The sequence below is a fragment of the Lithobates pipiens genome, unplaced genomic scaffold, assembly GCF_037356315.1.
Source record: "Lithobates pipiens isolate NorthernLeopardFrog02 unplaced genomic scaffold, aLitPip1_a1.2 Scaffold_25, whole genome shotgun sequence".
Lineage (NCBI taxonomy): Eukaryota > Metazoa > Chordata > Amphibia > Anura > Ranidae > Lithobates > Lithobates pipiens.
Window position 1 is genome coordinate 33,379,554 of NW_027507787.1, and position 27,373 is coordinate 33,406,926.

At 43.5% G+C, this 27,373-nt stretch overlaps 1 protein-coding gene across 1 annotated transcript in view; it reads left to right on the plus strand.

The window, feature by feature from the left end:
* Positions 1–1,181: 1,181 nt before the first annotated feature.
* The window catches only part of NOC3L (NOC3 like DNA replication regulator), a 122,493-nt gene continuing 96,301 nt past the window's right edge, over positions 1,182–27,373 (plus strand). The window contains exons 1-7 of the mRNA XM_077454239.1: positions 1,182–1,205; positions 5,036–5,243; positions 6,703–6,826; positions 16,292–16,449; positions 16,536–16,598; positions 23,781–23,911; positions 26,494–26,655. Of these exons, the coding sequence (XP_077310365.1) occupies positions 1,197–1,205; positions 5,036–5,243; positions 6,703–6,826; positions 16,292–16,449; positions 16,536–16,598; positions 23,781–23,911; positions 26,494–26,655 (855 nt within the window). The 5' untranslated portion in view covers positions 1,182–1,196. The remainder of the gene's footprint in view (positions 1,206–5,035; positions 5,244–6,702; positions 6,827–16,291; positions 16,450–16,535; positions 16,599–23,780; positions 23,912–26,493; positions 26,656–27,373) is intronic.

Below are 27,373 nucleotides of genomic sequence, written 5' to 3' on the forward strand. Positions count from 1 at the left end.
CTCCCAAAAAGTCCCACACACGTGGTATCGCCATACTCGGGAGAAGTAGCGGAATATATTTTGGGGTGCAATTCCACATATAACCATGGCATGTGTGAGCAATATATCATTTAGTGACAACTTTTTGTAAAAAAAATTTTTTTTTTTTTTTTTGTCATTATTCAATCCCTTAGGACAAAAAAAATAAATATTCAATGGGCTCAACATACCCATCAGCAATTTCCTTGGGGTGTCTACTTTCCAAAATGGGGTCATTTGGGGGGGATTTGTACTGCCCTGCCATTTTAGCACCTCAAGAAATGAGATCGGCAGTCATAAATTAAAAGCTGTGTAAATTCCAGAAAATGTACTCTAGTTTGTAGACGCTATAACTTTTGCGCAAACCAAAAAATATACGCTTATTGACATTTTTTTTACTAAAGACATGTGGCTAAATAAATTTTGCCCTCAATGTATGACTAAAATTTAGTTTATTCGATTTTTCTTATAACAAAAAGAAGAAAATATCTTTTTTTTTCAAAATTTTCGCTCTTTTTCCATTTATATCGCAAAAAAAAAAAATCGCAGAGGCAATCAAATACCATCAAAAGAAAGCTCTATTTGTGGGAAGAAAAGGACGCAAATTTCGTTTGGGTGCAATATTGCATGACCGCGCAATTACCAGTTAAAGCAGCGCAGTGCGAAATTGCAAAAAGACCTCTGGTCCTTAAGGTGTTTATTGGTCCGGAGCTGAAGTGGTTAAGGTGCATGCGCGCTCCTTTCTCAAGTGTCCGTGTGGCACCAGAGGGGGAGGGGGAGGGGGGGGGGGGGCAAATCAGCTGCCACTTTTGGGAAGAACTCCGCTTTAAGTTCTTATCCACTCTCCCAGGAAAGGAGAACTGTAGGATTGGGAAAATACTTAAATTCCCAACATTTACCAGCTGCCAATTTCTTTCTTCTCAGAGGCTTACCAGCGCTGCATTAGCATTCAGCCCCCCGTTCACCCCTCTAGTACCATCAGACCTATTTCTGTAAACCTGTAGAGAGCTCTGTGCACTGTGCAGTGGGCGGAAGATTTCCCTCTGCAGCCGGCAGGTGGCGCTCACACAAATCTTCAGTACAGGACATTGCAGGGCTCTTCTAGCCAGCGCTGTCTGTGTCGCTGCTCACTTCCTGTTGTCTACACGTGTGGAGCGGAGCCGTACCAGGGATATACCATGAAGCCGGTGAGTGTATGACTTATCTGGGCACTGCCTTTTTCCTGCTCTTCCACCGTTACAGCTGCCAGTCACTGGTCTGTTGATAGAAATGAATGGAGTGACTTTTCTAGTGAACGGGAAGCCTGGCAATTACAGGAGTTCATGCATGGGAGAGACATGCTGCTGGCTTGCCTTTCTGATAATACAGGATGACAACATGCTGAGCTTCTCTGGCGTTTATACAGACCTAGAACAAGTATGGGTAGTGCCAGGACAAGGTCAGCCAGCACCCGGGGTGAAGCAGGCAATCTTGCCATGAAGCATATACAACATGAGAGTTTATAGGGGTCCGTTCATACTGTGTGACAGGCAGTGGCGGCTGGTGAAGTTTTTGGATGGGGGGGCGCCAGACCCCGCCCATCATGACCCCGCCCACCATTTTGGCCCCTCCCACTTCTCATAAAACACGCCCCTTATGTAATCGAAAAAAAAAATTGACGTGGGTTCCCCCTCCCAGAGCATACCAGGCCCTTAGGTCTGGTATGGATTCCAAGGGGAACCCCCTACGCCGAAAAAACGCCGTGGGGGTCCCCCCCAGATCCACACCAGACCCTTATCCGAGCACGCTACCCGGCCGGCCAGGAAAGGGGGTGGGGACGAGCGTGCGCCCCCCCCCCCCTCCTGAGCCGTACCAGGCCGCGTGCCCTCAACATGGGGGGGTGCCTTGGGGGAGGGGGGGCGTGCGGCCCCCCACCCCAAAGCACCTTGTCCCCATGTTGATGAGGACAAGGGCCTCTTCCCGACAACCCTGGCCGTTGGTTGTCGGGGTCTGCGGGCGGGGGGCTTATCGGAATCCGGGAGCCCCCTTTAATAAGGGGGCCCCGGATACCGGCCCCCCACCCTATGTGAATGAGTATGGGGTACAATGTACCCCTACCCATTCACCTGTGAAAAAAAAGTACAAAAAAAAAACACAACACAGGGTTAAAATATTTTATTGCACAGCTCCGGGGGTCTTCCGTCTTCGGGGGTCTTCTCGCCGGACTCCTCCGCTATCTTCTTGTAGCTCTTTTGCTAGCGGAGGAGTCCGGCTTTCTTCCTCCCCGCCGCCGGCCTCTTCTCCCAACTTCGGGGGTCTTGTCCCCCTCTTCGGTTCTTCTGCCGGGCCACCGCGCCTTCTTATAGCTCTTTTAGAGGCGGTGGCCCGGTCTTCTGCTGCCGCCGCCGCCCGTTCTTCTTCTTCTTCTTCCTCTCCTTCTTCTCCAGGAGATGTTGCCTCGACGATCTCCCTGGCCGGAATGCCAGGGACGCGCTGCGCTGCCACTTTTATAGAAGAACAATGGGGCGGTGTCACATGGGTTGATGTCACATGGGTTGGTCACATGGGTTGATGTCACATGGCGACTGTGACATCAACCCATGTGACACCGCCCCATTGTCCCTATATAAGTAGCAGCGCAGCGCGTCCCTGGCATTCCGGCCAGGGAGATCGTCGAGGCAACATCTCCTGGAGAAGAAGAAGGAGGAGAAGAAGAAGAAGAAGAAGAAGAACGGGCGGCGGCGGCGGCGGCAGCAGAAGACCGGGCCACCGCCTCTAAAAGAGCTATAAGAAGGCGCGGTGGCCCGGCAGAAGAACCGAAGAGGGGGACAAGACCCCCGAAGTCGGGAGAAGAGGCCGGCGGCGGGGAGGAAGAAAGCCGGACTCCTCCGCTAGCAAAAGAGCTACAAGAAGATAGCGGAGGAGTCCGGCGAGAAGACCCCCCGAAGACGGAAGACCCCCGGAGCTGTGCAATAAAATATTTTAACCCTGTGTTGTGTTTTTTTTTTTGTACTTTTTTTCACAGGTGAATGGGTAGGGGTACATTGTACCCCATACTCATTCACATAGGGTGGGGGGCCGGTATCCGGGGCCCCCTTATTAAAGGGGGCCCCCGGATTCCGATAAGCCCCCCGCCCGCAGACCCCGACAACCAACGGCCAGGGTTGTCGGGAAGAGGCCCTTGTCCTCATCAACATGGGGACAAGGTGCTTTGGGGTGGGGGGGCCGCACGCCCCCCCTCCCCCAAGGCACCCCCCCATGTTGAGGGCACGCGGCCTGGTACGGCTCAGGAGGGGGGGGGGCCGCCCGCTCGTCCCCACCCCCTTTCCTGGCCGGCCGGGTAGCGTGCTCGGATAAGGGTCTGGTGTGGATCTGGGGGGGACCCCCACGGCGTTTTTTCGGCGTAGGGGGTTCCCCTTGGAATCCATACCAGACCTAAGGGCCTGGTATGCTCTCGGAGGGGGAACCCACGTCAAATTTTTTTTCAGAAATTTGGCGTGGAGTTCCCCCTTCAGAGCTCATTCTCTGATTGGCCACGGCAAAAGTCGCCTGGCCTGGGGAAACCTTTCTGGCTGTGAAAGCTTTTTGCATTCATTCAGCTAAATGCACGAACATTCTCCACAAAGTCGAGGCTAGAAAGCCTTTATGCAGTGACTCACCTCTCACTGTCTGGCAGCTCCGCTCGGGCTAAGGAACGGAGCTGCCTACGTCACTTCCGGGTTTCGTGAAGCAGCCGAAAGCCGGAAGTGACTGCCTGTCTAAGAATGACAATGCTCCCGCCCGTAGAATCACAGTGATTTTACGGGCGGAAGCTAGTCGGCGTTCTGCAGTGCGCCGCAAGGCGGGTTTTTAACCCGCAAATGAAGCGCCATGGATGCAATCTTGTGATTGCATCGACGTGGCGCTTCTCATAGTGCACTGTGACCGGCGCCACAGTACACTATGTTAAATTGTTAAATGACATTTTTTTTTTTATTTTTTTTTTTAAATGTCTTAAAGGGCCCGTTTTTTTTTTGTTTTTTTTTAACTTTTTTTTTTTTTGCACCTAGGGAGAGGGGGGGCGGCGCCCGGGCGCCCCCTATGGGCGGGCCGCCACTGGTGACAGGTCTCTGCTCTATCTGCAGTAAGATGCCGCAACTTTATTTGAATTGTGCAAAGTGACAGTATACTATGTGATTAAATGCAGCGATCACTGTAACGTGTCTGTGGGCTGCATTGCAACGCAAATGGGACACACAGAAAGCAGTTGTTTTCTGTGTGTCTTAGCGGTGATTGATGTTCTTCCAGTGTGGGAAAAATGGCAGTTACACATCCTGTCCCGCAGTAAAATATGGAGCTAGCGGTGACATGCTACAGCGTAGGTGTGTGGGGAAAAAATGCTCCTCTGTAACAATCACCCAGAAAGTGCAGCACTGACTCCTAATATAAAAATCTGTGTTATGTATCAAAAATAAAAAAGCTGAATGCAATCTGTTCTTCAGTGCTGCACAGTTGATACCCAGAGTACCTTTCATCGCATATTTAGCAGTCACTTGACAGCACACAGGACAGAACGGAGCTGCATTCTCCAGTCTCGCAGCCATCCCCATTGGCTGTTTGAAAATAACATGGAAGCTGAAGATTTGCCCATTTAGGTCAAAGTAACATTGTCTTCTGACAGTGTTAGAAATTGCCCACCCCTGAACAATTTATACTCGCCCATGCTTACCTATCTACTCCCAACAAAGCCCTTGCTCCTTTGCTCTAATGCAGCAGGGCTTCCAAGTATGAGGAAGACCTGAACTCTATCATGTGTGGGGAGCAGTGATGTCACCCACACAGGTAAGATTTAACAATGGATCTTAGGATGTTGTGCAGCAGTCAGGCAACTAGGGAGCCTGGACAGGTTAGTGCTGGGGAAGAGGGGCTACCCGAAGACACTGTTAGGCTGTGAACAAGCAAACTGACAAGTGTCTCTTTAAAGCGTGCAAATGTATTTCTGTGAACGTGTCTAGCTTTTTACAAAGAACTCCTTCCTATGCTTCTTATTCTTATGTAGAGGAGACATCGGAAACAAGCGCCTAGCTTTCGCAAGCTGCTGAAGACCAGCAAACTCAAACTTGAAAATAAGTTAAAGAACAAGCAATTCAAACAGGAGAGCTCTGCAAAGAAATACAGGAAAGAACAGAAGAAGCTGCGGGAGGCTGTGCGGGATGTCAGCTCCAAAAGACCTATTCCCCTGGATAACGTGAAGAAGAAACAGCCAGGTACCGACAGGACCATTTAAATGTAGCTTTTAATGAATAGCAGTGCACAGGGTATCCTTGCACTATAAATTAAATGGAAACTGTAATCTTTCTGATTACTTCTAGATATATTTGTGTAAGAGATCAGCTTAAAGCAGTATTAAATCCAAAATCAAAATGTAATATATATTGCAGCTCACCAATCCTTTGATGCGGTGGCTGTATTTACTTTTTTTCTTCTTCAATATTTCCCCCCCCCTCTGTTTTCACTTGGTAATTTGGTCATAACACGCCTCCTGTATTAGTGTGCCCCCACTCTGGATGAAGGAGCACCTTTGGACAGCCGCATTACCAGTCTGGTGTATGTTGGGTGTACTAGCAGATTTAAATACACTAACAAATCGAAGTGGAACTTCAGCTCACTGCCGTTACACATGCAGTTACAGCTGCAGTTTTGTTCCTTTTATAGGATAAAGGCTTTACATGAATAATAAAAAAAAAAGTTCATCATTGTAAGCACCCCTGTCCCTTCAAAATGCTGCATTTGCAGGAGAGTCTTTTCTGTTGAAAAGCAACAGAATTACTGGCCAAATCACAGGGTGAAAATAAAAGAAAGAAAGCCATAAAAAAAAGAATGCATTCATCACATCTAGGAATTGGTTAGCTGCAATATAATTGTTTACCTTTTGGGTTTAGTACTGATTTATTGTAAAGGATATTATCAATGTTACAAACTTTGATTCTGAATGCAGCTGCTTGTGATTACCAATATATGCTGGAAGTATTTTCTTCCTTGATCCAACTGCTGATTAAATCAAAAGGCTCTCTTTAGTTATGATTTCATGTTGACAACATATTAGGATGTAACATGAAAACAGACCACCCCATCTTACTTGAATCAAGTGGTATGCCCACATAGCCTTTTCATCCAGATGTAGGATTGTTTACCAACAATTAAGAGTCCCATCTGCCACAGTGACAGATTTTTACTTTCAAGGAACATGCAGGTGATCCCTCGTTCACTACTGCTCTGTATTTCGATACCTCAACAAGGTCTGTACCTCAGCTAGAGGTAAACGGTGATGGAGCATGTGTATCATGGGGCACTGGTCATGGTTGCAATGCTCTGCAGGCCTCAACACTTACATTTTGGTAAATGCATTTTTTTTTTTTTTTAATATTATCAAAATATATATCTCTCATGCAGTTAGCTTGTAGCTGTCAAGCTAATAAAGCAGAACTAAACCCATTGATTTAACAGTTTAAAAAAACGGTTACATTCCTGACACATTGTGCTCTCAACGAAACTATCAAATAGCTGGTGTATTAACTGATCACGTGTGCAGCATCATGGCAGTTGAAGATCAGAGGCCAAGATGGCAGCTTCCTTGGCTGAGAATGATAAAAGGGTTTAGTTTCACTTTAAGCACTTTTGATGAAACTTTAGTGATGGCATGAATTAACTTTTACAATCTTGTAGCCATTGAAGAAAATGAGCTGGATGAAGAGTCCCTTCCTTTGGACATGATCGATGAAGATGACCTGCAGCTTATGCGAGAGATGGCTCAGAGAGCTTCATTCCTGACTAGAGATCTTTCCTCCAGGTATTATCATACACATAAAGTGTAATGTCGTTTTATTTTTGAGAAGTCCATTGTTTTGCTAGCTTTATTGCCCAGCGGAGTTCTCTCACTCTCTCACTCTCTCATATCATCCTTATCTCAGAGCATTGCAGGTTTAATATACTGAGATGAGACCTGGAGAACTATTTTCCTCTTCTCATCTCAGTACACAGAACGGCTGCATTGACTGCAACAGAAACTGCATGTTTAGTAAACAGAGATGCCACTTTATTTCTGTGCTTCTCTTTCAAATTCTCCTTCCTGGCTTCTCCAGCCCAGAGGTGGAGTTAGCAGGAGATCTCTGCCAGAGAATAGCTTCTTCCTTCGCCCCTGGCCAAAAATGAAAGTAAAATCTTTCTTAACTGCAGTGAAAAATACACCAACAGCAGGTTACAATTACATTAACTATACAATTATATATATTTGTGAATGTATATATATATATTTACATCTGTTGTGTGTGTGCATATATATTATATTTTAGCGGTGCAACGGATCAAAAAACTCATGGAACGCATCGTTGATCGGATCAAAAACCTGTGAAAATTCCACCACCATATAGTCTCCACTGTAATATTCACAATCTTCCCCCACTGTAATATACATCTCCCCCGCTGCAATATTGGCTAAGTATGGCTGGGTATGGAGGGATGGCTGTGACTGCAATTGTTACAGAGCAGCGCTGTGGGCACTACAGATCCAGCCCACAGCGCTGCTTCTATCCGATCTCTCCCCTCCACTGTACAGAAGGGAGAGAGGAACAGGGAACAGGGTGACCCATTCAAATCACGGATCAGTGACGATCCGTTGGACCCCTAATAGATTATCTATCTATCTATCTCTATCCGTTGCGACCTTTGTGTATTACAGTGTACACCCGTGCAAAGGCAGTGTTGTGGCTACAGAAGTACAACTGGTGCTGTCATTTTGACAGCTGCGCAGATGATGCATCGCTGATAATGCAAGGTGATGTGTACACACATGGCTGTAAAATTAAGAGCATCAGATGAGTCCAGTACACACTGCATTTGCATAAGTGTATATGTTGATACGCCTGTGTGAAAAACGCCATATATACTACACACACACACACACACACACACACACACACACACACACACACACACACACACACACACACACACACACACACACACACACACACACACACACACACACACACACACACTATATTTTATTATATTTATTATTTTAATTGTTAATTTAATATTTTTATTGTTATGCTTTTTTAAAATTACTTTGAACTATTTTATATATAACTATATATATATATATATATATATATATATATATATATATATATATATATATATATATATATATATATATATGTTATTGTTTTTATATGAATGGTGCATATCTGCATGACAAATAGAGTACTATCATTTCAGAATACACAATTCACATAAATATGCACCTGTTGTGTATTATGTTTTACAGTTATGGGGTGTCTGTTTATTGGGTAGGGGGATTATATCTTTATTATTAACTTAATATGTGGAGTGCTTCGTATTTCACTTTGGGGTTCTGATACTGAAATCTCCCGAGCTATCACGAGATTACAGAAGCCGTTCAGGATTCTCAAAGCATTTGTAGATCACTACTATTCATTCAGAGGGAGAAGTGATCTACACTGTATTTTTAACTGCCACAAGGGTGAGAACAGATATCTCAGAGAAGAGCGGTGAAATATCACAGTTTATTAAATGTCTCTGTCTCTCTGTAAATGATTTTTAAGTTCTCAGTCGGTGACACGCTGTCACATATTGGGCAGCACTCTTCGCCATTTGCTCCTCTTCTCCCAGTAGAAATTGGAGTTTCCTCTTCTATAGAAGTGAAGCCTGGGATGAGAGTTGAGTATCCCTCACTGATGAGTACTTTGGGCAATGTAGTAGGAAGTGGTCCTCATCCCCCAGGACCCCCTGGTCACATTGCTGGCACAGTCTACTCTCCCTGGGCTTGTAGGTCTGTCTGTGCCGTCCTAATTGGATTTCCAGGCTATGGGCACTCAGTGTGTACAGGCTCAGGGTCTGTCTGTCTCTGGGGTCTTGTAGCACCTCCAGGTATGGGGCCAGTTTGTATTCTCTCTGTAATGACTGGTAAACAGTTATTTTTTTGGAGTTTGTTATTTTGTTTCTCCATTCTCCAACATATTATTCTTTGTAGTCATTCGTTATGTTTTTTATTTGAGATTTTGTCAGGCAGCATTGTTGAGAGTTTGGAAAAGACAAGGTGATGAGTTGTTGCAGGCCACATGGTTTGGACTGGTCCTTACTGTTCAGTAAGGCTTTATGGTGGTATGAGTTGGGACTGCTGTTTTGTAGGCGGTCCCAGTATAACGCCCTCTTCTGTCCTGCAAGAAGTAAAGGAAATCTGCCCAACTCAGATCGGCAAGCACTATTGGAGGTGCTCTGATGGACTTGGAGGAGATGTTTGCAGAATTCCAGATGGAATGTTTCTGTTGGGCTGGGGTCCCATTTGGATTGGTCTGGGTAGGTGACAGGACCCCAAAATTCACTGCCATAAAGAAGAATTGGGGTGATGACACTATCAAATATTCTGAGCCAGACTCTCACTGGTGGTTTTAGGTGGTACAGCTGTCTCCTTATGGCATAGTAGGCTCTGCGTGCCTTGTCTTTTAGTGCTTCTATGGCTGGCTTGAAACTTCCTGATTTGTTAATTTCTAGGCCGAGGTAGGTGTAGCTGTTAGTTTCATCAACAGTGCAATTGTTTAATTTAAAGGGAGGGCTCTTTGTTTTGTTTTCTATTTTTCTTTTGGAACACCATGATTTTTGTTTTGCTTGAGTTAATTGGTAGTGCCTGTATTTTTCTAGCACTTCCAGGCTGTCTTGTAGGCCTTTCTCTGTTGGTGACAGAAGTAGGAGGTCATCCGCATACAGCAGGAACTTCACCTCAGTGTCGTGTAGACTCAGTCCTGGTTCTGGGGAGGACTCCTAGAGCTGCAGCCAGTTCATTGATGTAGATGTTGAAGAGGGTTGGACTTAGGCTGCAGCCCTGTCTGACTCCTTGGGCCTGCCGGAAATGTTCGGTTCTTTTCCCATTCACCTTTACGCTGCAGCTGTTCTCAGTGTATGAACTCTTAATAACATCATATGTTTTCCCTCCTATTACACTCTCCAATAGTTTGAGGAACAGGCCTGGGTGCCACACTGAGTCAAATGCCTTCTTAAAGTCAACAAAGCAGGCAAATATCTTTCCCTGTTTTGTATTGTGGACATGGTTCTTGATAAGGCTGTACAGGGTGTAGATGTGGTCTGTAGTGCGATGGTTTGGCATGAACCCTGCCTGACTTCTGCTGAGGACATTGTGTTGTGTGAGCAAGTTGAGGATCCGTTTGTTGAGGATACTGTTGAATAGTTTTCCTAGTGTGCTGCTGACACACATCCCCTGTAGTTGGCTGGATCGTACTGGTCTCCACTCTTATGCATGGGTGTTATGAGGCCTTGGTTCCATACTGTAGGGTAGTAACCAGCACTCAGGACCAGATTGAACGCTTTGCATATTGCAGCGTGTACATCTGAGGAGCTGTGTTTAATCATCTCTGACAGGATTCCATCCACCCCGCTGGATTTTTTGGTTTGCAGGTTTTGGATTTTCTCCCTAATTTCTTGGGGTGTAACCGATACATCAGGTCAGTGTTGTCAGGGTCTCTGTGTTTGTTATTGGAGACTGTCCGTATGGTGTTCCTAATGCTTTGCATTCTTTGTCGAACCATTTATTGGATTGCTTGTTGGACAGTTTCTTTGTAGTTGGCTTTTCTCAGCTTGGCTGTTTCTGCGATAGTGTGTAGTATTTTATGGAAGTCCTTTGTTGCCTGGTTCACACCTCTCGGGCTTATCTCATAGGTGTTGTTTTGGAAGTTTTCAAGCTGTTACCTAATGTCAGGTCTGTCAGTTACCTCTCTGCATTTTGTGGTAGACTGTTTGGACCATTTAAATGATGGTGGCAGGTTGCAGAGAGAAGCCCAGCGGAGTTTTGGTGATGGTTTGCTAGAAGATTTGATGTATAGCAGTAGTTGGTTGTGGTCTGACAGGTGTGTTTGTGGGTTAACTGTAAAACCATTGATGAGTGTGGGGTTTGTATCTGTGATGGCATAGTCTACCACACTCCTCTATGCCTTGTGCCATGATGGTACCATTGTGATATATGTTCAGGGTGAGTACCACACATTTATCTTCCTCATCCCTGACCTTGATCTGCCCATGCAGATACCTCCCTTTGTAATATTCTTGTAGTATTTACAGAAAGCTGTATGCCAGGCTTCAGTTTCCTCAGTATACAATAACAAATCGGTTTTCTTTCTGTCATGTTCAGTACTGGTGAAGTCAGCAAATAGTCTCTGGATTTTGCTTAAAGCGGGAGTTCCGCCGTTTTTTTTTTTTTTTTTTAAAGTCAGCAGCTACAAATACTGCAGCTGCTGACTTTTAAAATAAGGACACTTACCCGCCCAGCGCGCCCGCAATGTCGGCACCCGAAGCCGATCTCTCGATCGTCTCCCGGGTGTTGCTGCCGCCATCTTGGGTATGGGAATCAGGAAGTGGAGCCTTGCGGCTTCATTTCCCGGTTCCCTACTGCGCATGCGCGAGTCGCGCTGCGCAATAAGGATGGTCCCCGCTGTCTCTGGGATCCGTGTTTCCCAGCAGACAGCGGGGGACCCGCAGGAAGTGGCGTAAATATCCGCAGATTCTGCGGATATCTATGCCGGAAGTGGGTGCAGATACCTGTACTGTACAGGTATCTGCACCCCCTCCCCCTTGAAAGGTGCCAATTGTGGCGCCAGAGGGGGGGAGGGTTCCAATGAGCGGAAGTTCCACTTTAGGGTGGAGCTCCGCTTTAAGAAGTTTTTTTTCATGGCTTTTTGTTCTTTTCACCCTCTGAGTAAACAATCTCCAAGACATCGGACCCCCTGCTGGCTTTGGCTTGTGTAATGGGGTCTGTGTTTGGGGTGTTTGCTTTCTGCTGTTCCATTTTTAAGTATAGAAGTTTGCGTAAAAATATTTTCTATATGTTTCTGTGTTTGCTGTTATAGTAAGATGGTCCTACCTTGTGGTGTTGCTTGATTCCTTCAGCCCTGGATGCTCTCTGATGCTGGATACTTGTCCGCTAGATGGCCTTGCTTTTTTTTTTTTTTTTTTTGCATTATTTCTTCTTGTTTGTCTCTGTCTTGTGTGTAGTCTCAATTTTCCTATTTTTGTCTCTCAATTTTTCCCATTATAAAGTGATGAAGTTTCAGGAGCTCATCTCTCTGTATATAAATAATCACTGCTTGAAATTGTGCAAACAAAAAGTTCATATAAAGCTGGATTCCATCAAAGAAAGTCCCGTGGAAGGAAAGTGTTTTGGAAATGTATGTATCCTGAGTTTCTGTGAACCTCTTGGTTTATACCATCCACGGCCATTGGAGAGGAACATCTGGATTTCTTTCTCGGTGGATCAGAGATTCAACCAAGCTCTGGGTAAGAGGGGTTGCTGGCTTTCCGGTAAGCCTCCATTTTTAATTATGGCGATGGGTGTCAGGTGTATGATCATCATTTCCAAACATTCTTTTCTTCCATGGGACTATATGAACTTTTTGTTTGCACGATTCCTCTTTATTCATATGTGATGTAATTTTGCGTCTTTAAACTTTATTCACAGTTATTGTTTATATACAATTGTCTGCATGCTTGGTATATTTTGATATTTGTTTTCACACTAATGCATTTTTATTTTTTAGGGCTGCACTCTTTACATATATTATCTGCCTGAGTTATAGTGCACAGCTGCTTATTAAATTTTGGTTCTTAGCACAGACATACCCTTTACATATATCGCTGCTTGAGCTGTGCTCTATAAGTCAGCTATGTGGAAAGGCCATATCTAGCCAAACTTGGAAGTTCTTAAGCATGTTGAATGCCTTTGCTTTAGTCTTACTCCTACCTTTTTTAAACACCACAGAATTATTGCCCCATCTGCTGCTCTGACTTTAGAAAAGAGCCACATGGAACTCCAATCCCTGATCTGATTCTACAAATTGTCTTCAGCAACTTTGGTTGCCTTCAGACTAGCTACCAACTGCCTGGGAGGTGACAATGCTGCTGCAACGGGTGACCCCAGCTCATGCTTTTCTATTGATTTTTGGGGACATTTGCGCTGGGAAATTTGAGGGTACTGATGTCTGCATTCTGAAATCCTGCTACCCTATGGTTATAGGGTCTACCTCATCAGAGTCTATCTTAGCCCTGTCAGGTAAGGCTGAGTCACTTGCTGTGTCATCAGAGATTTCTGCTGCAGTCACACAAGACTTTGTGGCCAATTTGCTCAGTTCTTCATGAATGCTGACTGTAGTGGTGGTAAGCATTGCTTCTATGCTGCCTCCTATTGAATACATTTCTGATCTCCCCTTAGAGGCCTCTGACCTTCTTCCTTTGTTATTTTTTGTTTTACTGTGGCAAAATGGTTTACTTCTTGACCTCACCACATCTAGATCTCTCCACCAGTGGACCCCTTTCTGATAGAGCATGTGAAACAGGTGCCCGGAGCCCTACGGTTTGGTTGTGATGGCTTGCTTATAAGCACCTAAGTTGATCACCCTTATGGTTTTCCACACAGATTCACAGAGCACTCTCCTTGAAGCGGTTGTAAACCCTTACATAGAACCAGTGAAGTGATTGACCTCAGGAGATACAGAGATAAGGAAATCCCAGTTATACCTTTTTATCTGCAATCTTCTTTTCTCTACATGCTTTCAAAGTCCAGAATTTATTAAGCTTCTCTGAGCTGTCAGAAAAAAGGGTCATTACACTCTGCAGGGGTCTCAGTGAGAAGAGCTTTGAGAGCTGATTGGGGACACACCCCCCTTTACACAGATTACAGGGACAGCACTGAGGCTGTCACAGCTAGAGCTGCCTCCCGTGTCACTTTATTTTTCTTTTGGTGTCAGGAAAACTATTATTCTTGTCTGAGGTTTACAACCACTATAAGGTGCTGGAAGGCAGATTCTGTGCCCAAGCAGCACCTGGCCTCACTGGGTCATGAAAGGAACACCTTCTTTTCAAGTCTTAGTATTAACATCAAGTATATCGGTAGAAGTCAGAATATTCAGCTGCCTTATCTTAAGAAATCTAAGTCTTCATGCACGCTGCAGCTGTCAAATGCCTGTTTTACTTTTTTCTGCCCTAAATGCCCCTCTGTTAGCCTATGTGTCCATGCACACATACTGTAGGGATTTAGGGACGTAAATTTTGAATTCGGCAAAATTGCATTTCAGAAAGGAGTGTACTGGGCAGAAACAATGCCTGATGCATGTAAATGCTACTAAACGCTATACATGTTTAGCTCTTGAGCATTCCTTTATTTCAATGGCCAGAATAAATTCATATTCTGGCCAATAAAATAAACACAAAAGCTTAATGCACCTTTCGGAGTGTTTTTATTTTTTTTTTTTTTTTTTTTTTTTTTTTACCGTTTTTCTCCTGCCAGGACAAAGCCATTCAGAAGAGCTCTGTGTGCTAAAGGCTTTCTGAGTCTCATCCTTCATTTACAACAGGAGTAGTCAAACCCAGACCGGTTCTCTGGCAGTCCACAGGGCTGGAGGCAAGAATCTTGCTTAAGCTCTTGGGGAAGTCTTTGGCATTAAGGGGTGCCCCTACTTTTCCAAGTGGAGGGATGGTTGCAAATCCTTGCAGGCTGTTAGGAAGTTTGCCCTTCTGTCATCCAGGTACAGATGGTGTACCTTTTTTGGCTTTACAGGCTAATCTCTTGCTTTTGGCACTCAACTGTTCACCCCTACCCTTCCATGCAACCACACAGATTACCAGACCACCCCCTGCTCTGGGGTCTTCTTTACCAAGGGTCTCTTGCCCTAACTCCTGTGCTAGCACAGTTTCAGGAGCTGTCTCATATTGTGGCCACTACTCTCTTCCTCAGAACAATTCTTACTTTGGGCCATGTTGGTCCTTTAGGGGTTCCAGGCACCCTTCAGTGTTCTCTCTTCTCTAGAGCAACCCTCTGAGTTGCTAAGTCAGCTACGATCAGCACTGTTTTTTTCTCTGATCCAACAGGATCAGACCTCTGAAGCCATCAGTGTCACCACAGCAGACATGGGATTTCTCCCAGATGTTGGTTTTAGTGTCTGCCCTGGTACCTTTTTTCTTGGCATTCTCTATTGTGGAGCACGCAGTTGACCAACTGTGAAGAGAGCGGTTGCCATGGGAATTAGCGGAAAACATTTTCTCAATAGGCCAATTTTTCTGTGCGATTGAACTGGACATGGTTTCACAATAATATAAACTACTTATGCGCTGCCAATACTAAAATGTATAAAGAAAAAAAAAGTCCCTGTGATACAGCTGCTGCTATCACAACCACGTGTGTGTGTGTTTACCACTAAAATAAAAGTGGAAATTAAAGACTAAAATGTGTTGTGCTACTGTGTGAATGTTAATACCAATGTATATTTTGTTCCTGTGTGTGGATGAATAGTGAACTGATAACTAAACAAATCAAATCAAAATCAAGAAAAACAATCAATCAACGGATGACAATAAAAAAGGTTATAAAAATAAATAAAAATAAAATAAATAAATAAAATCTATCTGCCCCACAAAGTGCTAAATGCTGTCCTATATTTCCAGTACTCTAAGTGAATTGTGCTTCAAAGTGCAATCTTCACAGGGTGCGTAAACCCAAAATCCTGGTACTGTAAACACACTTGGCAAAATATGCACCACCTTGTAGATGGGTAAAAATGTGCCTTTACAGGTCATTGAAGTGAGATAAGACAGTATTTTACCTATTTTATATCTGCTGAATTTTAATAAAAGGACACACACACCTGTCCAAGGATTTTGTGCTGTCCTCACCCGAGTGGTCCTTCGCTGGTCTTGCAGAGCGCCAGCATGTTTATGAAGGGCTGTGACCCCTTGTGGCTTTATATCCATCTTCCTGCTGTGCATGCATTAGCTGCTCTGTACTATGAATGGTAATGCAGCATCTTGATCTGTGATATGCCACAGAAGACTGCAGGCAAAGAGAGGGGACTAAACTTTTAGGCAAACTTAGCAGAAGTAGCTACTGGTATCTATCAAAACTAGGTATCCCCCCCCCCCCCAAAAAAAAAATTCTTCTAAATGTGGTTTCGAAGGGAGGACATAAAGCAAAACTTGCACTTTTTGGGTGAAGTTCTGCTTTAAGTAAAAAGTTAAATGAACGCTAATGCACTCTAGTTGCAGTAAACATTTGCACACTATTTTTTTTATTTTTTTTTTCTGTTTTTGTGACATGCTTCTGCTTTCCACTGTTTAGAAACGTAGTTTAGCCTTTTCATTAAATAAGTTCCGTAAATGGAATGCTGTCATCATGGACAGGTAACATATATCGATGTGTGCAAATTTAACTTTTTTATTTTTTCTGATTCTGCTTTAGCCAACCAGTTCATGCTACAAAAAGAAAACAGGATAGTGTGATTGAGAAGTATGAGAAAATGCCCAGACGTATGAAAAGTGAACCTGAAAAAGAGGTCATTCACCTGCTGCCAATTAAAGACAAAAGGGGCATTATTCCCCAGAGCATGGAGAAGCCAGGTAATTTGTTTTACCACTTTACATTTTTCTGTCCGATGCATGTATTGTGTGTTTTTTTTATACAACGCAAAACTTATCTCTTGCAGTTGTCCACTGCGAGGAGGAAGAAGAGAACCAGGAAGAGCTAATGGAGATGCAAGAAAATGAAGGTGAATTTTGCAGTCTAAATTACCTCAATCTGTGCATCAAGCTAATGATGCTACATGAAAATAGTTACACGGCAGTATTCTGTCCGTAGAATGAAATAACATGCACTTGGGAGAAGATATTGGTTCAAGCCAATGGAATGGGCATTAGGGAGTATTGGGCGTGTATGTGTACAAATTATGTATTGGATAGTTGACTATAGTATTTTTATCAGTGGTTTAGAAATGTCTAAAACATTTCAGCTGTTACTATAGTACTAGGGGATTGGTCTAAAAAAAAGTGTGTGTGTGTGTATATATGTGTGATATCTAAAATGGCTACATCTATAAACATCCTCAATCTAACACTAGGCCTGTGAAAAAGAAATCGGTATACATACCTTTTCTGAAGCCAGTCCAACCCAATCCCACGCTGAGCTGTCAGCAGCGGCTTCGCTGTGGAGGTGAATGTAGAGGAGGCAGACAACAACGGAAGCCCCATGGTTTATGGGTGATGCCACTTCCCATTCATTTCATAGCCTTTGCTGGCTGTGTCCTCTGCAGAGCTTCTGCTGCTGGTGACCGGATTAGATCGGCTTCAAAAAAGGTGTGTATTCTGATTTCTACATTACAGGGTTATAGGTTAGTGTTAGATCGTGCCTGTCTATAGATGTAGTGTTAGGCTGGACTTTTCCTTTAGGCTACTTTCAAACTGGGACGGGGGTCCATTAGCGATAAATCTCTGCTAGTTTTTGTGGCGCTTTCCGTCGTTTTAACAGAGCTTTTCGGCCGGTATTGGGGCACATTTGACCCGCACTAGTGCTGGAAGAAAGGGTTAAAAGTGCCCATGTTGTGGTGCTTCTGAAGCACTACCCATTCATTTCAATGGGCAGAGGCGGTGTAGGAATGCTGTATACACTGCCCCAAAGATGCTGCTTGCAGGACTTATTTTTTTTTTTGCTCTTGCAAGTGTTCCACCCCAGTGTGAAAGCACTGGAGAGGCATGAGAGGTGCTTTACAGGCGCTATTTTTAGAGCTGAAAAGCACCTCAGTGTGAAAGTACTCTAAAGGTTAATATATCTCACTTCTGTGACTGTTCTAATGATGCATCAAGTAAAGACAGAATTGCAGGGGAAAAGTAAAGAATTTGAACACTAATGAACCTTGAAAGAGAATTTTTTAAAGTTATACTTCAGAAAAGTGTACCACTTTTTTTTTTTATTATGCATATATAGTGTTTCATTTATTAACACTACTTAGTGTCAAATATGTTTCACCACAATCTGCAATTTTTTGTGCATGAAGTATGTATTTTTAAAGTCCACCTTTATAGTTCTTTACATAACCTGCAGTCATGTTTTTTTTTTATATTACAGTGTATACCATGCTATCAATGAAAAAAGTGTTAAATCCTACAGAAAAAGTATGCAGAAAATAAAAATAAAAATCTTTGAAAATGTCAAAGTACTACTTGTGACTTGTTACTGTAAAACTAAAATTCCACTGAAGTGAAATTTCTTTTGCAGTCTTCATCTACCAAAGTGAATCTGTAGAAATGAAAAAGCCCTGTGTGATAATTCTCCATCTCAATCAGAAAGCATGTATGAAGAGTGTGGTAAAGTTTCACTTTACAGTGGCAGATCACAAGTAGTACTTTTGGGACTTTGGATTTTGAAAGACTTTTTGCTTGATATTCACATGCCCTGTTCCATATACGATTCTGCCTAGATATGATGCTAGGTATTTGTAGCTATTGTCATATATATTTTTATTTTTATTTTTTTTGGAGTGGGAAGTGTGCCCACATTTGAGAGATTGACTTTTTTTGTCTTGGCAATAGTTAGAATGTCCTAGTCCATCCCCACTGTTCCCAAAAGTTGTAAAGTTCTTTTTGCTGGAATATTACTTTTAATTGGGTTGATGGAAAAAAATTGGTTAACCATTTTCTGCCCGGCCTATAGCAGATAGCCGGACAGTGGTTCTGTTATCCTGACTGGGCGTCATATGACTTGTCAGAATCACCAGTTGTAGCATTTTGGAGGCATGGTGGCGGAACAACTTCCAACACTACTGCACCTTGTCATGCATCCTTCCCATCTGCCAGTAGAGTCACCCAATGTGCCGTGAAAGAGGGGTAACGTCCCTGTCCATGCCTGTTGGACCATAAGTCAGCGGTAATATGCACCTTACCACTGACCGCCCTGTCCAGTGAGGCCAAGACATTGCCTTCCACATGCCGGTAGAGAGCTGAAATCGCCTTCCGCGTGGTAAAGTGGCGTTTTGGGAAACCCCGCCACCGAGGAAACGCACATTCCACAAACTGACGGAAGGGGGCAGAGTCTACCAACTGAAAAGGCAGCAGTTGAAGTGCTAGCAATTTAGCCAAGCTAGCATTCAACTGCTGGGCATGTGGGTGGCTAGGAGTGAACTTCTTTCGGCGGTGCAGCAGCTGGTGCAGGGAAAGTTTCCTGGTACAATCTGATGTCGGTGTACCGATAGCAGATTGCCCGCAAGTACTTAGCTGTGACACACCTAATCCTACACCTTCATTCCACTCAGTGCAGGTTTGAGAGGACTGAAGGTATAGTGGGGTTGGAGATCCCAGTTCATGAGGAGCAAGGAGAGGTCCGCTTTGTTCATTGGTGTGGGTCTTTTTAGGTACGCTTGCCAACGAACTGCGTGGCAGGTCGGCATATGTCTGGTCAAGCATGTGGTGCCCAAGTGGCTGATGTTTTGGCCACACGAGATACGCTTGAGACACATGTTGCAAATGGCAGCGGTGCGATCTGATGCACTCATCTCAAAAAGGCCCACACCAAAGAACTTTTGGAATAACGCGCAGACAGCAGCACCCTGCACATGTGGCGCTCTGCATTGTGCTGCCCTTAAGCTGGCCACTGGAGGGCATCCTGCCTCATTGGAGATGTTCCTCCCACCTCATCGCTGCAGCTGGGGGGAACATGACTGCCAGATTGCTGTCCTCCTTGGACCCCCCCCATCTCTGGGCTCACGTTACTGACTTCCTCTAGCTGGGTACCATCATCAGATCCTTCAAAACACTGGGCATCCTCCTGGAGCATGTACCCAACACTGGTCAAACAGTTTGGGGGACTACTCAGGAGGACATGGTGGGGCTAGGGAAGGAGTGACTGATGCCATTGAGCCGAGGGAAGAGGCCATGTTGGCAGCTGCTTTGCCAAAGGAGCCTGGGTGAGAGAGGACGGCTTGTTTATCCACTCTACCAAGTCTTCGGCATGTTGTGGCTGAACACGGCCAGTTGCCGAAAAAAAGGACGAGTGTATCCCACAGGCAACATGCTGATGACTATCACTGTTGCCTCTAGACACCGAGCCTGCTTGCCCTCTTTTATTGGTTTGTGACTGTCTGCCTCTCCTTGTTGGCCTTCCAGACATACTAATGGCCTGCAGGAAGATGTAGCTGCACAAAGCTCCCTGCCTGTCAGTATATTATGAAGAGAATAACAGCAACGGATCTAGCGAAACTGAATACAGTGTATAAATATATATACAACACACCTGGGATGCATATATATCCTCTACACGCTGTAATTGAAGCCAACTGACTCACCTGCCTATTCTATCTAACGTAAATCAAATGACACTGTCTACCTCCGCCACCGCAACACACTACACAAGGCTGCCACGCAGGCCACCTTATATAGTGTGGGGCGTGTACTAAACCCCCTGAGACATAATTGTCTCTCTGTTTTTTCTGCGCTGTGAATGGCCAAAGCATGCGGGTCATAGTGCATGCTTGGCCAATCAGCAGCCAGCAATGCACTGCGATGCCGCAGTGAATTATGGGCTGTGACGTGCCACTCGAATTTGGCATGAACGGCCTATAACGGTCAGAATTTGCTGAATGGCCGAACAAATGATGTTCGAGTTTAACATGGGTTTGAAGCAAACACAAAGCTCATCCCTAGCAGTTACTCCTTCATGCTTTGACCCTATAGATCAGGGGTATTAACTTTAAAATTCAGAGGTCCGACCGGTAACATATTTTCTTCCACCAGATCCGAAGCAAATTTTTTTTCAGCCCTCCCTTTTTATATCACAATCCTTTATAGAGGTCGACCGATATATCGGCCGGCCGATATTTGCCGTTTTTTAAATAATCGGCATCGGCCGATTTGAGCTGATAAAAAGCCGATTTAGAACTACAGCGGGACTTTTCTATTACAGAAGTCATTTCAGTCAGTGTAAGTTGCCTGAGTCCTCATAGAAACCCTTTCCTCCTCTCTGGGCAGGCTGCCAAGAAAAGAACAGAATGATACAATGTTTACACTTGAATGAATGAAATCATCTCTGTGTGTAGAAGTTCTCAGTTTAACCATTTAAAGACTAAATCTTTTCTGACACTTGTTGCTTACAAGTAAAAATCCTGTATTTTCTGCCAGAAAATCACTTAGACCCCCCAAAAATTATATATATTTTTTTAGCAGAGATCCTAGGGAATAAAATAGCGGTTGTTGCAATATTTTATGTCGCACGGCATTTGCACAGAGGTCTTTCAAATGCATTTTTTTTTAGGAAAAAAATACACTATTTAAAAAATAAAAATAAAATAAAAACAGTAAAGTTAGCCCATTTTTTTTTTTCGTACAAAAGTTTTGACTACCTGTTTTTATTTAATATATAGGTTTTTTTTTTTAAATCTAAATCATACATACAAGTAAACTGATTGGAGGTTTGTTTTGTTTAATAAATGTTTAAATGTAAGAAATTTTCTGTATCACTTATGAAGGCTGCTTTCACAGTGGAGCGGGCAGGCGTTGATGGTAAAACGCAAGTTTTAGCGGCTCTTTACCATCATTTTAGCGGTGCTATTTGGCTGCTAGTGGGGCACATATAACCCAGCTAGCGGCCAAGGAAGAGGTTAAATGCGCCCATGAAGCACTGCTGCCAAATCGCATTGCATGCGCTTCAGCAGTGGTGCCCATTCATATCAATGGGCAGGAGTGGTGGAGGAGCGGTATACACCACTCCAAACGTGCTGCTTGCAGGACTTTTTTTTTAAGATCCTGCCAGCACATCGCCTCAGTGTGAAAGTTTCACACAGACTGCAGGGGAGCCATTTTACAGGCGCTATTTTTAGCCCAAAAGCGCCTGAAAAACGCCCCAGTGGGAAAGGTGTGTTAGATCAAGGGGGATTAAAAAATAAAATAAAAAAGGAAAAAAATAAATAAATAAAATAAAATCGGCCTAACATATCGGCCCAAAAAAAATCGGCATCATATATCGGCTATCGGCCGCCATGATTTCTAAATATCGGCATCGGCATCGGCCAGAGAAAAACCCATATCGGTCGACCTCTAATCCTTTATTTCAGTGTCCTCAGTTCTCCGCACACATCAGAGTCCCCTACTTTACGTCCGTTTCCCCTTCACAATAGTGTTTTTGGGCCCCCTGCACATCACCCGCACTTCCCCTTTTTTACAATAGTGTACTGAACCCTCACATAGCACACCCTTTATTCACAGCAGTCCTCAACCCCCCTTGAAATCATCACCCTGCCCCACAGTACTGTCCTCTGACAAATTTACATCACCCTACCCCCTTTCACATTATCCCCCCCCCAAATAGTATGCTTTGCCCTCCTCACATTAACACACCTTCCCTAGCACTGCTCTCCTTTACATCACCCCTCCAGCACTGCTCCCTCCCTTTTACATCACCACTGCCCCCTTCACATTTTACTCTGTCCTTATTTGGCTAGCCTCGGATGGCATTGGCGTCATGTCCATTTGTACCCCCTCTTGCCATCGAGGGGGACTTCCAGTGCAAGCCCCGTCCTTGATGTCGTGTTTCCCTCTGCTCTGCCTGGAGTTCATCGATGTCAGGCGCAGCTGTGCCCTCACGCATGCACGGGGGACATCCTTGAACACGGCCATCGCGCATTTGTGAGGTCACGTGCATGCGCCAGGGCTGTTTACACACCGCATCTCAGCTGTGTTCTACTGGGGGCTCCTAAATGGTGTTATCCAAGGTCCGGATTAAACAGCCACTAGGTCTGGATCCAGATCGCAGTCCGCCATTTAGTGATGCCCGCTATAGATCATATTGAAATGATTAATGCTTATCAATGAGTTTATGCGGTACCCCTTCATGCTTTGACCCTATAGATCATATTAAGATTGTCAATGTACTCTGATCTTTTGTGACTGGTTGCAAAATGTACAATAATATGATTATGAAATTAACAGGACATTGTAGAAATCAGAAAAAGAGAATCAATTCTTAAATAAATTCTTAAATAATCAAATTATTTAAGTATGTTTTGTTTTCTAAAGTCATGAAAACAAACTACTATGGCTGTTTTTCCTTTGGTTTTCTGGCTATTTATACAGCAAAAAATCAGGAGAGTAATAATTTGCATATACCATGAGTTGTGTGCTTTGAAAAATGGCTCATGTATTATGTTTCTGCATATAGATCTTTTGGAATACTGACTTATACAATCACATGAAACAAGCTTTTCAATGTAAACTCTGGTTGTTTTTGTATGGGAGAACATAAAACATAGTTTTGTATATCTCTTACCTTATCTCTCACTCCTGAAGGCTTCCTTTTTAGTTGTCCCCCAAAAACGCTGTTCTTTGGTGCTCTTTTGGTTGCAGGCAGCAAGCACTCTTATCACGTAGTATTCAGGTCCTTCATTTAAAGTGTAGAGGGCCTGCCCACAAGCTAGAGCAATCCAGAGAAGAGGTGAGCGCCAGGTGTGAGGGATAAAGTAAGTAAAACTGCTTTTTAATATTGCTCTGGACAAAAACAGACATTTAACCCTTGACTTTTGGGAGAAGCCCTTTTGCAATGGTAACTTTAATTTTACCTAGAGTTCAGCTTTAAAGTGTGTGTGTGTGTGTGTTTTTTTTTTTTTTTATTTCTGGTTTTGGAAGGAAGCCAGGTAATGAGAGAATCTGCTGCAGGGACACCAACACAAATACAATCTTTACCTATTCTGCTAAAGAAAAGCATTTTTTTTTTTTTTTGCTGTTGCTGTTGGAGAGTTCCTCTTGTCTGTCATAATGTTGTCATTAGGAGAAGTGTCAGTAAAAAACACACAGGGGTTCTAATCCTGTCCCACTCTATGCAAAGCTTTTTAATCTTGACATTTTTTTTTTTGCACAACTGTCTTGGTAAATTTTAAGTGAAGCAATGTATTTAGATATATTTGTTTTACCAGATGTGCCAGAAGAGCCACTGCATTTGATGAGTACGGAAGAACTGATACAGCATAGAAAAGAAAAGCTGGAAGAGAAGAAGGTTCACATTGCGACCTTGGGCTCAGCCATACTTGCAGATCCAGAGAACAGTGTGTGTGGTTTGTTTTTTCAAATACAGAGGCATGTGCTTATCTTTAACCACCTTAATACTGGGCACTTACACCCTTTTCCTGCCCAAGCCATTTTTCAGCTTTCAGCGCTGTCACACTTTGACAATTGCGCGGTCATGCTACACTGTAACCATGTGAAATGTTTATCATTTTATTCATACAAATAGAGCTTTCTTTTGGTGGTATTTAACCACTTGCTTACTGGGCACTTAAATCCCCCTTCTGCCCAGATCAATTTTCAGCTTTCGGTGCTGATGCCCTTTGAATGACAATTGCGTGGTCATACAACACTATACCCAAATGAAATTTTTATAATTTTTTTTCCCCCCAAAATATATCTTTCTTTTGGTGGTATTTAATTACAGCTGGGTTTTTTATTTTTTGTTAATCAAACAAAAAAATGGAAAATTGTGAAAAAAAAAAAAAAAATCATGTTTAATAGCTTGTTATCAAATTTTGCAAACAGGTAACTTCTGCTTCATTGATATGCGCTGATGAGGCAGCACTGATAGGCTGCACGTATGGGGACAGATAAGCCGGCACTGGGTGGCACGGATGTGCAGCAGCACTGATTGTGGGCACTGACAGGTGGCACTGGTGGGCGGCACTTGTAGGGGGCACAGGTGGGCACCGAGGAGCTGGGGCACATCGCAGTGATCGGGACTAATGTCCTGCTCACTGCCGCCGGTGATCAGCTTTTTTTTTTTTTTTTTTTCTCCTCGCGCTGACAGAAAAACTGAACAGACTGAAAAAATAGACGATTACCGGCTGTGTTGGCATCACGTGATCAGCTGTCACTGTCACTTTTTCCCAAAAAAAAAAATGTGGAGAAAAAAATGTTTTTTCATAGTTTGTCAGTAAATGTAAATAAGTAACTTTTCTGCGGCAATGATTGGCACTGATGAGGTAGCACTGATGGACGCAGCACTGACTGGCATCACTGGGCACTGGTTGCTGGCAAATGTTGGCACTGATTGCTGGCACTTAATTGTAATCAGTGCCCTGATTACATCTCTAGATGTCCCTGATTGGCTCTCCTCTCACTCTGCCAGTGTGAGACGAGGAGCGCTGATTATCAGTGTCTGTGTTTACATGTGACTGGCTTTGATTGGACACAGCCAATAACGTGGTTAAAGAGCCATGGCTCTTTACACAGATTGGGGTCACGCCATATCCTAGCAATGTGGCGCGGCTGCTGTGCATGAGAGCAGCGGTTCTGGTAAGTTGTCATATGACCACCCAGAACGAGAGCCGCACCACCCAGCCGTCATTTGACGGTGGGCAGGCGGCAAGTGGTTAAATATCCTTACTAGTCAGTCTGAACACCAGGCAAACATTTATCAATGTAACATTATGCTCAAAGCTTTAAGTATAACAAACGTCAAAACTTTTTTTTTTTATTTATTTTTTTTTTAGCTTTACATAGGGTGGAGAGGGATAGTTTTTTTTTTTTTTTTTTTGTCAATTTTTATTGCTTTTGTGTGCCCCTTAAGGAGATTCACCCTCTTTATTTGTCCTGTTTACCATTATCATTGAGCCCGGGTTCACACTGCGATGTCAGACATTGAATGTGATTTGCACCCGCGGTGCGATCTGTGTGGTGCGAGTTTAGCCATAGTTGTATAGCTATACTTGCATTGGATTCGCATAAAAAGGCACAGGGAATTTTTTGTCCCTCCGCATGGGAATCGTATCGCAAGGGTATTCTCACCCATGCGATCTGATTCCTGTCCGAATCCACAGTTCGCACTGCGATCTGTGAACCGTTCTGGGGGTGTCATTAACATTGTGAACTGCCTGTGGGAGAGATGCATTGTGGGACCCGGCGCTGGTTTCTGCATCGCTACAGTGTGAACCTAGACAAAGTGAAAGTAAAAGAAAATTGAAAATTCTGGGTTCTCCCCAGAAAAATAATAGAGGGAAAATCTTTCAATGGGAACACTAGTTTTGGTTCCCAAGGATTGCCCTTCATTTTCAGGGATTTCCTCTTGCTTCCTGTTTGACTATGGGATAGGAAGTGAAGGTAAATCTCCACATTGGGAAAAAGATAGCGGAAAAAAGTCTGATGGGTTATAACCCTACCTTACTCTACCCAAAATGGGGGGAAAAAAAACATTTTTGCCTATAGTTCTTCTTTAAAGCTGTCCAGTTTTTTAATACGTTCCTGTAGTGTCTGCAACTCCATTGTGCTAAGAATAACAATTGCTCTGAACTGCCCCATCCTGTATTATTCTAAATATTTCCTCACAATATCTAAGTATATGTTATAGGGGTCCAAATTGCTTATGGATCCTGAGCAATGGTTTGGTTTCTGAATGTTGGTCAGTTGGCTCTGTCGATCAGTGTGTTTGTGAATAGCCTGGACATGCATATGCAGTGTGTGTGTGTATGTGAGACATGATATTGTTGCAAACATGATGGCACCTTAGTATGAGAGGCGTTTATGAATACTTCCTATTGTCATTTTGTAAAACTTGTATTCGTTAATTTTTGTGAAAAAACAGAATTGGGGGTTATTTTGTATTACATACTGAAATCTAATTTTATTTTGCCTTTTAATTAGATCAAAAAGCTGAAGGAACTTCGTGCTATGCTAATGGAACAGGATTCTACTGTAGCAGTGACTGTTCGGAAGCTTGTATTGATCTCATTGATGGAAATATTTAAAGATCTTGCCCCTTCTTACAAGATTCGTCCACTGACAGAGGAGGAAAAGACTGCTCGGGTGAGACATGCATATGAATTTTTGACCACAAAAAGTTAAGCATTGTTATTTTCAGTGAAAGTGTATAAATGGGGGATAATCTACTTGCCTCCCTAAATGCCACCTGTTCTTGTCAGGTAAACTTTTTTTTTTTTTTTTTTCTTTCCCTGAGCTCAGCTGAGTAACATTCAATATAGTGCTTTATTGTGGCACTCCTCGTAGCTTTAGATAATAAACTGAAAAGAATGATACTGTATAAATTAAATCTCATTCATTCAATTATGAGAAGAATTTGATTTATATCTTTTTTGATTGAGATATTTCGAAGCTCAGCGCCAAAAATCAGGAATAGCTGAGGGTTTTTTGTGGCTAACAAGCTATTAGATGAGGGCCATTTCATTATTATTGCTGCTGGGTTTGTGTTTCTTATATTGAGTGTTTTACAGATCCTTGCACTTTTATTTTTTCCTTAAACTAAGGTATCCTTATTGTACCTTTTACAGGATACAAGACTTGAATTAATAGTTCATGGGCTATTTGCACCTGCCTTCAGTTGGTTGAACACTGGCAAAAATAACTTTTTTTTTTTTTTACTGTGGGTGACCAACACTTCCACTACCATTCGGGCTCTCCTCTGCATCCCAAATGCTCACAGAAGTGCCTGCCTGGCTTCTGGCTCGTCTTCGAACCCAGGGCAATAGGTTACTTGGATGACAACTTAACCTATTTGATGACTTTA